This window comes from Leptopilina heterotoma, unplaced genomic scaffold (assembly GCF_015476425.1).
Source record: "Leptopilina heterotoma isolate Lh14 unplaced genomic scaffold, ASM1547642v1 Lhet_123, whole genome shotgun sequence".
NCBI lineage: Eukaryota > Metazoa > Arthropoda > Insecta > Hymenoptera > Figitidae > Leptopilina > Leptopilina heterotoma.
In genome coordinates this window covers 2,697,482-2,710,099 of record NW_025110842.1, presented here as the reverse complement: position 1 = coordinate 2,710,099, position 12,618 = coordinate 2,697,482, and the positions used below count along the sequence as shown (strand labels likewise).

General features: G+C 25.5%; 1 protein-coding gene across 2 annotated transcripts in view; it reads right to left on the bottom strand.

Annotated features, from left to right (window-relative positions):
- Positions 1-12,618, bottom strand: part of LOC122512679 (ankyrin repeat domain-containing protein 12) — a 38,574-nt gene that overhangs the window by 24,599 nt on the left and 1,357 nt on the right. For both annotated transcript variants that reach the window (XR_006302656.1, XM_043628669.1), the window contains exon 2: positions 10,309-10,506. Coding sequence is in view for 1 of the 2 variants with exons in the window: in XM_043628669.1 (XP_043484604.1) it covers positions 10,309-10,506 (198 nt within the window). In the remaining variant the exon portion in view is untranslated. The remainder of the gene's footprint in view (positions 1-10,308; positions 10,507-12,618) is intronic.

Sequence of the window (12,618 nt, the reverse complement as noted above, 5' to 3'; positions counted from 1 at the left end):
ATTTTTACGAATTGTCATTTTTGCGAATTGTCATTTTTAAGAAATGTCATTTTTGCGAATTGTCACTTTTGCGAATCGCTATTTTTACGAATCGCCATTTTTACGAATTGTCATTTTTGCGAATAGTCATTTTTGCGAAAAGTTATTTTTACGAATTGTAATTTTTGCGAAAAGCTATTTTTGCGAATCGACATTTTTACGAATTGTCAATTTTCCGAAAAGTCATTTTTGCGAATCGCCATTTTTACGAATTGTCAATTTTTCGAAAAGTCATTTTAGCGAATTGTCATTTTTGCGAAAAATACAATAGTGAATTTATAGACCTACAAGTTTTCTATTGTATTTTTCGCAAAAATGACAATTCGCAAAAATGACTTTTCGGAAATTTGACAATTCGAAAAAATGTCGATTCGCAAAAATGACTTTTCGGAAAATTGACAATTCGTAAAAATGTCAATTCGCAAAAATGACAATTTGCAAAAATAACAATTCGCAAAAGTGGCAATTCGCAAAAATGACATTTCGCAAAATTGGCTTTTCGCAAAAATGACTATTCGCAAAAGTGCAGTTCGGTAAAATGACATTTCGGAAAAATGACATTTGGGGAATAATCATGCGTCCCGTTTAATAGTAGTTTATTACTAGGGAATAGTAGTTTTATACTAAAAATATAGTACTTTAATACTGGAAAATAGTAGTTTCCTACTAGAAAATAGTGGTTTAATACTAGAAAAAAGTAATTAAATAGTAGTTTATTACTAGGGAATAGTAGTTTTATACTAAAAATAGTACTTTAATACTAGAAAATAGTAGTTTACTGCTAGGAAATAGTAGTTTAATACTAGAAAATAGTATTTTAATAATGGAAAATGGTAATTTAATAGTAGTTTACTATTAGGGAATAGTAGCTTCATACTAAAAAATAGTAATTTAATACTGGAAAAATGGTAGTTTCCTACTAGAAAATAGTGGTTTAACACTAGAAAATAGTAATTTTATAGCAGTTTACTACTAGGAAATTGTAGTTTAATACTAAAAAATATTAATTTACTACTGGAAAAATAGTAGTTTACTACTAGAAAATAGAAGTTTACTACTAGAAATCGGTACTTTACTAGACAATATTAGTACTTAACTACTAAAAATTAGTACTTTACTACTAAAAAATTAGTACTATGATACTAGAGATTCTTGGTTTACTACTAGAAAATAGTAGTTTACTACTAGAAATCTAGTAATATTTCTAGATAGTAGTAATATTACTAGATAGTAGTAATATTACTAGATTTTAGTATTTTACTACTAGATATTAGTATTTTACTACTAGAAAATAGTAGTTTAGTTATATGATAGAAACAAACGATTTTTTCTTCTCTTTTATGTCATTAAGCATCACTATTTTTTGGCTCTTAAAAAATACTTTAGTTATTTAATACTCTTCACCCTTTGGTAAAAAATTTGAAATTATTAAAAATTATCATAAAAGCGAAAAACCGAATTTCTAAAAGTTCAACATTTTTTTCTTCTTTTTATGGCATTTAGCTTCATTATTTTTGGGCTTTTCAAAAACACTTTACTTATTTAATAGTCTTTAACGTTTGGTAAAAAATTTGAAATTATTAAAAATTATCAAAAATTCGAAAAACTGAATTTCTTAAAATTCATCATTTTTTCTTCTCTTTTATGGCATTTAGCTTTACTATTTTTGGGCTCTTTAAAAACACTTTACTTATTGAATAGTCTTCACCCTTTGGTAAAAAATTTAAAATTATTAAATATTTAAAATTATTCAAAAAACCGAATTTTTGTAAATTTTATCATAGAAAGAAACGATAGTAAAAGTCTTCAAAGTTTTATTAGATTAAAAAAAATTTTTACTCACAAATTTTTTTAGAAATTTACCTGGCTTTCAATGAAATTTTCTGACATTCCCTGATTTCTCCCTGACCAAAAAAACTCCCTGACTTTTTCCTGACTTCCCTAACTTCCCTGACCGTTAGACACCCTGAGTTTACTACTAGATATTAGTATTCTACTACTAGAAATTAGTAATTTATTTCTAGAAATAAGTAATTTACTACTAAAAATTAATAGTTTACTACTAGCAATAAGTAGTTTTTTTTACTAAAAATTAGTAGCGTCCTACTAAAAATTAATCAAATTCGTTACTAATTAAGTTAGTAAACGAATCCCCACTATTTTACTAGCAAAAAATTACTATTTCAGTTTTAAATTTTGTTCAAAGGCTTACAGCAGACTTGAAGAGCTACTTTACTTATACTATATTTATTCTGCCGCATATAATTATGAATTCTGGTATGAATATTTCTCAATCTATATAACAGCACATGAAGGTGACATTCTTAACATTCCCATTTCTCCATTTCTTGATCCTGAACTTAGCTTAGTGAGAGAATTACTAACTTGCAAGACGATCAAAATTTAGAAACTTTAGTCCGAAGGCATTTCGGGGGAGAGACTTAAATCCACCAGGAGATTATCATTCACTTTAAACTAGTTTAGTCTAATTCTAACAATAAGTTCCTCTCGGTTCCTCCAAATCTTGGTTTTAGCCTCACATCTTTAAAATTTGATGTTCGATCATATTTGCAATTAACAATTTTGAATACACAAGTATAAAAAATAAATGATTTTAAAAAAGAAAAGGAATTTTTGCATTCTTATGAGGAAGCAAAAGACGAAAATTGTACCCTTGTTATTAGGACATTAATATCTAGGAAACGACAATATCATCAAGATTCCTAAGGGGCTATAAAGATTCCTAGCAGCAAATAAAAAAATTCTTAATTGTAAGAATCGACCTAAGAAGTTGCAAAAAACAAAAATTGTACCCTAATTATTAGGACCCCAATCTTCAAAAAAAGAAGGTACTATAAAGCTTTCTTGAAGCTTTTTAAAAGCAAAAAACAAACCTTTAGCCTAATTCTATAAAAATATCTAAAAAACGACCTAGGAGGAACCAAAAACAAAAATTATACCCCAATTGAGGTATAATTTGATACCAATTGGTGTCAAAACCAAAAAGTTATCTTCCTGAAAGTGCGGAAGACGAATAAAATACTCGAAGCTATAGTGAATAAGACCCTAAATGGTCAAGGAACGTATATACAACCAGAATCAGTGAATGTGTTGATGATGATAAAAAAAAAGAGAAAGAGAGCAAAAGAATAAGAAAAACAAAAAGAAAAAAAAGAAGAGGGTTTCAGAGGCTGACATGTAGCTTACTGGTGGCAAGAACGAGTCTGGAATATTTACACATGCGAAAAAGCGTTAACTTAAAGAGGATGTGCTTGAGTTGGCGTTTGCCGGTTCAACCGGTCCATGGACAACATTTTAAGAGACGAGCGGTTTTTAACGAATTCGGAGAAGTTTCCAACTCTCAAAAGGCATTTTTATAATGTCGAGAGTTTTTGAAAGTTTTGTTAATGTTCAAAACAACCGTTTATATATATACAATATAGAGAGAGAGGGATATGGGTTTGAGAGCGATTCGTCCCTTCACCATCAGGCGAGCCATCAGGTACAACCCTATTATGGATTTCCGATAGAACAAGATATAAAGCGTCACACACGCACATTCTATCTTTCCTACACGTCTGTATTTTCGGTTCAGTGAATCGTAATCGAAATTAAACAAATATTAATTTGAACCTTATAAAATCTCAGTCAATTTTCAGTATAGAAATTACCAGATTTTATATGAATTAAGGAACTTTTTTATGCAAAATTTTAAATCTTAAAATTAAAGAGAAAAGTAACTTATTTTCAAATTTTTTATTATTTTAGGACTTGTAATCATACCCTCAAGGCTTAAAAATCTTAAAACCGAAACGTTTGAAAAGTACCTTACTTTAAAATTTTTAAATATTTTAAAATTTGGCCTTAAAATCATGCGCCGAAAAATATTAAAACCAAAAGGTTTGAAAAGTATCCTATTTATAAATTTTTAAATATTTTTAAATATCTTTACTTTAGGACTTATAATCATATTCTCCAGGCTTAAAAATCTCAAAACCGAAACGATTAAAAAGTAACCTGCGTTTAAATTTTTAAATATTTTAACTATAGGACTTATAATCATACTCTCAAGGCTTAAAAATCTTAAAACTAAAGCGTTTGAAAAGTATACCCTATTTTTAAATTTTTAAATATTTAAAAATATCTTTACTTTAGGACTTAAAATCTTACTCTCAAGGTTCAAATTCAGTCGAAAATGGTTCTAAACGTCGTTCTTATAAACGGTTTCAGTCAAAAACGAATTGAAAGTAAGATTTTCTTAACAGTACTTCGAAAAGAAGTATCTTTATTTCAGATGATTTGGTAGTAATTAAAAATGGTTCTAAAAGTTCTCCTTGTAAACGGTTTTAGCCAAAAGTAAACTGAAAGTTAGATTTTAAAAAGTTTTAAGGGTTAAAATTTTTAATTTAAAGGTTAAAAAGCTTAAAACTCAATTTCTAAGTTGACAAATTATATTTAATTTAATTTAAAAAATTGTAATTTTACAAAAATGTAATTTCCAAAAATTGAATTCAGAATTATGCGAAATATTTCTAAAAATAAAAAGAAATGTTCTTTTTTACGAACTTAGAAAACATTTTTTCTTCTAAAACTGATAAATATTGCGACCAAATGTTTAGAGCATTTAGAACAACTAAAAAGTGAATTAGGTGCTAAAGAAGATGTCCTTGGGTTTATTTACAGATGGATAGAATCAACGTGTGGAAATTCGAATTTCATATTGTCGCGATAATATCAGGTCAATGACAAAGTTCTCACTCTCTTTTTTTTCTTTCTATCTCACGGATCTTGATAAAAATCATTTTAAAAGATTTAGTAATGAATTCTTCTAAACCCTCCTAATCAAATACTCTCTTAAACCCTCGAAAATGAATACCCTCCTAATTAAATACTTTTAAGTAAATACTTCTAAGCTCTTAAAAATAATAAATTAACCCTCCTAAGTAAATATTTCTAATTAAGTACTCCTAAACTTTAGTAATTTAACAATTCTAATTAAATATTTTTAATAAAATACTCCTAAACCCTGGTATTTAAATTCTTACAATTAAGTACATTTAAAGAACTAGGGGTTTTCATGAACCCTGGTAATTAACCCCTCCCCCAATTAAATAATTTTAAATACTTTTTAGATACTCCTAAACCCTAGTAAACCCTCCTAATTAAATAACTTTTAAATACTTCTAAACCCTAGTAAGTAAACCCTTCTAATTAAATAACTTTTAAATACTTATAAACCCTAGTAAGTAAATAACTTTTAAATACTTCTAAACCCTAGTAAGTAAACCCTCCTAATTAAATAACTTTTAAATACTCCTAAACCATAGTAATTAAACCATTTCAATTAAATACTTTTGAATTAAATTCTTTTAAAATTGAATACTTTTAAACCCTAGTAACTAAACCCTTTTAATTAAATAATTCTGACCTCGGAAAGCAAATTCCTATATAAAGAAGCAATCAGGGTGTCTACTATTTTCGTTTAACAAAATTCCCGGTTATTTCCCGGTTTTTCCCGGCTATATCCTAATTTTTTCCCGGTTTTTTTTTCTTATCAAATGTAAATTTAAATTTGATTTTAAACATAAATAAATCATTAAATTTTCTGAAAATAATGTTTTTTTCAATAATTTTAATTAAAAACTTGGAAAATACTTGAATTAAACAAAGAATTTTTTCAAGTTTTTAAAAATAATCTTGTCTCTTTATAATTATAATTGAAAATTGGATTTTTCAATTTTATTAAAATTACACTGATAATAATTGAACTTCTGCAAAGAATTTTACTATTTATAAAAATAATTGAATCCTTCCAAAGAATGCTATTATTTATGAAAATAATTTAATTTTTGTGAAGAATTTTATTAAAATTTTTGAAAATAATAAGCAGCAATAATTAATTATTTACTTAATATGTAATAAACATTTAATTTGCTCAAGAAATAAATAAATATCATTTATTTGAACATTCAGAAATTTAAAATGATAAAAATTTAAGAGAAGTTCAATAATTATAATTATTAAATAATAATAGAATAGTATAATTTTTAGAAGCAAAAAATTGATTTAAAACTGTAAGAGGGACTTAAAATTTTAAAAATAAAATTATAATTATGGTCACTAACTTCCCTTGATTATTTTCGAAAAATTTAAATAAAATTCTTTAAAAAAATTCAATTATTTTTCAAAAAAAGTAAAAAAATTTCAATGATTTGTTTAGAAAAATTCAATTATCTTGAAACAATAGATTTGAAAAATTACAACAATTTTATTTTTTAGATTTAAAAAAAATTTTGCGAAAGTTCAATTTCATTAAACAATTTTAAGTATGTATATTTTTTTAAATTAACTAATAAAAATTTTAATTATTAATCTTCGCAGTAAGAAACATGAATACATTAGAATTTTACTCTTTATAATATTCAATTATTAATCAATTATTAAATTAAAATACTTTGAAAATTCTATTTGTTAAAAAGTTTCTAATGATTTCTTTAACAAATTTAATTACATATTTTCAGTCAAATTTCACAATATTTCTATTAACTCCATAATTTTTTAAAAATTTATTTACATAATATATTTGAATTGGTAACTGATTTTTATCATCAAATTAATTATTTTTAAGTAACTTAAATTTAGAGAACAGTATAAATATCTATAAAAATTGAAATAAAAATTGATTTTTTAAAAACAAATTAAAATAATAAAACTTTTTTAATTTTTGTGAAAAAATTCCCGGTTCGGTATAAAATTCCCGGCTAATTCCCGGTTTTTCCTGGTCAAATAAAATTCCCGGTTATTTTCCGGTTTTCCCGGAATTCCCGGTTAGTAGACACCCTGAGCAATTCAAACCCGAAAGTAAAATTCTCCAGAAAAGAACAAGAATTAAAAATTTGTTTCTATTGCTAATTTCAGGTAAATACAAATGTTAAATTTTGCCTTTAAACTGCGATGAGAGGAACTTGGTACAGAAAAGCAACTATTAAATAACAACATGACTCTCGAATGATCTAAATATAAGCTTGAAACTTCAAGACCGCAAATCCGCTCGAGTCATTGTCTAACCATTTTTATTCACGCGAAATAATGTGCTCATCGAATGCCATCCTGTTTCGAAAACGCAATTACAATGTTGTATAGTGCGACATGTTACTCTTCATCGAACAATGTTTATTGGAATTAAATTCTTTGTTCGAAAAAAAAATTTTTTAAAAAGATTTTCAATTCATGTTGACGAAAAATTTTTAATTCTTTACTTTCAAATAATTAATATTGATAGCTACCTGTATTTTAGACTGAAAAAAATAAATATTACTTTCTGACCGGACTTTTGACTAAAACCGTTTACAAGAAGTAGGTTTTGAACCGTTTTTAACTGAATTTTATGCCTTGAGAGTGTGATTTTAAGTCCTAAGGTTATAATTTAACTAATAATTAATAATTTTAAAATAGACTACTTTTTAATCTACTTGGTTTTAACATAAACCCATTTTTGACTAAATCGTTTACACTTCAACCATTTTTGAATGAATTTTATCCTTGAGAGTATAAATTTAAGTTGTTAATGTTAACAGTAATAACAAAAATAATAAAAGCGATAAATTTCTAGTAATAATGACAGAAAATAATAAAAGGTAATAAAAAATAGAGTGATAATAAATAACAATATAATATAATAAATAATGTAACGCATAAGCTAAATTCGAATATTAACTCAATATTTTAATTTTCCTAACTTCTTTTCTTTTTTTATTTATTTTTCTCTAAATACCCATTAAGAGAGGGTTGATTAAACTTCTCATGTTGTAAATGTCTTAATTTTGAAAAGATAACAAGTAATTAAAGCGAATGCAAAATTTTCAACGAGAGGGGAATTTCTATCTTATGCCATCTCTCTCTTTCTCTCTTTGTCTTTCTTGAAGAGGAAAAGGAAAAAGAAACACCTCAGGGCGCCGCCCGCGTGCTTAAAGCTGATAGATTATTAAGATCTCAGACCAACACGCATGTTATTACACCGTTTTAATCTGAGATAGAAAGTTCCGGTTGCCAGATTTACTGGCTTTGCGATATATCCCCCTCCGGAATTCTGCAACTACGCCCTAGGAATTTATTTTCTCGAAACGTTTTACACTTCGATGCTATATTTCTATATATGCGCAGAAAACTTCATTATTTTTCTTTTCTATTTCCTTTATATATTTTCTCTTAATTTGGTTTTTTTGGAGGAAGAAAAAAATATTTTTCTATAGTATAGGTAGTAAAAACTTTATGGATAAATGCTTTTTTCTTTTAAAAGTTGCTTGTAGAAATTTCTAAATAGTAGAAATTGTTGACTCTTTAGGAGCAACTTCAAGACAAAGGAAGGTGTTTTTATGCTTTAAAATATTTTTAAAAAATACTGAGATATAGTGTAGAAAATAAATCTCACTTTCTGACCATTTTTGACCATAAATGTTTACTGCACAACGTTTAGAATCATTTTTGAGACTGGATTTTAGCTCTGAGGGTAAGATTTTAAGTCCTAAAGTTAAAATAATTTAAAATATTTAAAAAGATTGTTAAAAGTATTTAAAAAGTTTATAAAGAAAACTTTTTGACAATTTTCGCACTAACTGAAGCAACTAAACAAACTAACTCAGTACATAATATGAATAACAAAATAAAAAAAATAAATAAAATTTTTGCAATATTACTAAATAATAATGAAGAAATTAAGGTATACCGAAATTAATTTTACGTGTACAATTTTTAAAAAAACGATGTACTTTTGAATTTAAATGTTAAATTTTAAACTGCTTATTTCTTAACAGCAAAATTATTAATTCAATGCGAAGGTCAAGCATAATGAATTACGCAATGTTTCCTGTATATGAAAATTTTACGACCGTTCATTAAAAAAAAATGTCACGACTAATATTATATTTTTAAAGAAAAGGCAAATAATTAAAAATATAAAAAAATACAAATGCTATTAAATACTTTAAACTACCTTTTATATATTATTCCTGGACAGATCAAATGTTACTTTCTTTAATATTATTTAAGACTTCACTGTTAACTTTAAAATATTAAATTATTACTGTTATTATTATTATTACTACTATTATTTTGTACTACTATTACTGTTGTTATTACTATTATTTCAGGGTTTTATTTCTGTCCTTTGAACTGATTTGATCAAGTTCATTTAAGGATATAGCTCAGATCCAAAAAAAAACCCCTTGCAATAACTGCAACGTTGGAATTGACGTTTAGTTTTGTCTCACATTGGTACAAAACTGTCATCAATTTTTGTCCTTAGCACCGGTTTTGTTCTTCTTAATTCCATCGTTGTTCAATTAGAAAAACCATCAAGTAACCAATGATTCTTTAATCCACAATTTTCGCCTTTATGAACGTCTACCAACACTGATACAACTATCAAAAAGTAAAGAACAAAAATAACAATCTAACACAAAAAGAAAAACAGAAAAATGCATAAACGATAAATTTCTTTTTTGCGAAAATGATTACATCCATCTCTGCGGCCCTGTCTCGGAGTATTGATCTTTTGCGAGAGTCGTCTGTCGCGCCCCTCTCCAAGTCGACCACTAGGATACTATCCCTGTCTGACCCTGTGCAGTGCCTGACGAGATGTCAGGCACCTGTGTCCAGACGTCCCAGACTTCTAGAGTGAAAGACACCTCCAAGAATAAGGCACTAAACTCTCTACAAAACAGCATCCTATAATCGACGAATGGCTCACAGAATTTTTTTCTTCTTTCTTTCCTTTTAAAAAGGAAATAACGACGCGAATTGCCGGCTCCGTTAATAAATCCCAATATAGAAATAAAGAAGACGGGGGAAAAAATAATTATAGTCGACGAAAACTTGAAAAATCCGGTTCTCATCTCTTTTGGATTTCAAAAGGATTTCAACGAACAAATCATATTCGATTTGACAAAAATTCAGATTTTGTTGGTAACATAGAGATCCTAATTATCATTTGTAGCTAAATTAGAATACTACTACTATTCTTCATCTCTAAACTGTAAATAAAAAATCACTAAGAATGTAAGGATTTTAATTATTAAAATCCTTACTTTTAATTAGTAAAATCCTTAAATTCTTAGAGGACAGCGGATTAAAATCACTACTTTTTTGTGGCATAATCTACAACAATGTGAATTAAAAATAAAAGGAAAAAATATTAAGAAAATTGTAAAAAATACTAATAAAATTAAATATAAAGTATAAATTTTGTACAATAGGGAAAAGAACACTCACCACTCGTTTCCTTGCTACTTTCATAGCCATTGACAATTTGTCGCACTCGAAAATCGTCCTTACGATGAATTCCCCCAGCCGGTGATTCTCCATTTTTATTATTCGACCATCGATTTTTAGATCCCCTCTGCTGTTGCAATGGCGATGACTTTGAACCACTGCTTTGCGTACTTGCCGTACCATCAGGTCTATTTCCACCTATAAAAAATTTGTTTTTTTTTCTTTTTTATTCAATTTACGAAAAAACCAAATTTATGTTCGATTTTTACTTCTGTTTGTCCACTTCATAAAGTTAACTTTTTACTTATAATTTATATTTCAGACTTTGCACTCGATATTTAATTTTAGAAAAGTAGCACAAAGTAGCTTTCAAACTAAATAAGGTAGTAAATTAGTAGCTATCAAAAAATTCAACTTGACGACAAAAAAACTCGTTTTAGACACTTAACAAAATTGACAAAAATTCTCTTCTATTTTTTGTAATTTAATTTTTGTAAAGAATTTTATTAAAATTTTTGAAAAGAACTGAATATCTGTGTGGCATTTTGTTAAATTTTTTTGAAAGTAAATGAATTCCTAAAAAGCATTTTATTATTTATGAAAATAATTGAATCCTTACCAACGATTTTATTAGAATTTTTTAAAATAATTAAATTTCCAAGAAAAAAATATTACTTTTAAAAATAATTGAATTCTTGTGATGAATATTGTTAGGTACTTATGAAAATAATTGAATTTGTGTCAAGATTTTTATTGAAATATTCGAAAATAATTGCAAATTCCTGTGAAAAATTTTATTGATATTTATCAAAATAATTGCAAATTCCTATGAAAAATTTTTATTGATATTTATCAAAATAATTGAATTTCTCAAAAGAATTTCAAATTTTTTTAAAATTTTAATAAATTTTTCTGAAAAACTCAATTATTTTTATAAATGATAAAATTCTTCACATAAATTCTCAATTATTTTTAAAAAAAATTTAATAAAATTCTACGCGAACATTTAAATATTTTCATAAAAAATAAAATTCTTTTTCACTTATTTTTAATACAATTTTCATCGAATTTCTCGAAAAATGTAATTATCATGAAAATTATATTAAAATTTGTCAAAAGAATTCAATTATTTAAAAATTTATTGATAAAATTCTTTATTAAAATTCAATTATTCTATAAATTATTTATTTCTGTAATCAAATAATAGAAATCTTTCGAAGAATTATTTATGTAAATAACTGAATTATTGGGAAGAATTTTAGGATTTTATTAAAATCTAAAAGAATAATTGAATTATTTCAAAAAAATTTAATTTAAATTGTATTTAAAATAATTGATTTCTTTCGAATAATTTTATTAAAATATTAGAAAATAATTGAATTCCTTGTGAAAAATTCTAATATTTTTGTAAATAATTTAATTCTTTCAAAAAAATTTTTTAAAAAACATTTTTTTCAAATAATTGCTTATTTTGAGGAATTGAAATTAAATTTTTATGAATAATTACATTTTTTGAGCAATTCCTGTAATTTTTGTTTGTTTAAATAATTGAAATGCTGCGATGAATTATTTTATTTATACGAAAATAATTAAATAGTTGTTAAGTTTATTAAAATTTTCAAAAATAATTTAATTCTTGAGAAGAATTTTATTATTTATAAAAATAATTGAATTATTGCGAAAAATTTTATTAAAATGTTTAAAGTAATTAAATTCTTCCTAAGAATTTTATAAACATTGTTTTAAATAGTTTATTGTTTAATAATTAAATTCTTGTGGAAAACGTTATTTGTGAAAATAATGGAATTTTTCTATTAATTTAAAATCCTATTAAAAATAATTGAAATTCTTCGATGAGTTTTATTAATTATGAAAATAATTGAATTCTTGTTTAGAATTTTATCAAAAATTTTTTTAAAAAATTGAATTTCCATGAAAAATATTATTAGTGAAAGTAATTGAATTATTTTGAATTTATTTTAAACTACTTATTATAAATTACATACTTTTTCATTCACAAAACAAGAAATTTATAGGTTATGTTGAATCAGTATTTTCGCCTCACATTTTTTTAATGCAAATTGTCGTTTGTATAGTATGTATATCGAATATATAATTTTAACAAACGTTTTTATTTTTTAGAGGTTAGGTTATAACGGGAAAAGAAAGAAATATTACATACAATATAGTTATACAACAGTTTTTCTTTTGGCGGGAACGTAAAATAGTTCACGAATTTCACTTTCGTTAAGGTTAAAAAAAAATTCCCCCTCTCTCCCCTTCTTTTTGCATTTGTTAAGAAGGTTAAAA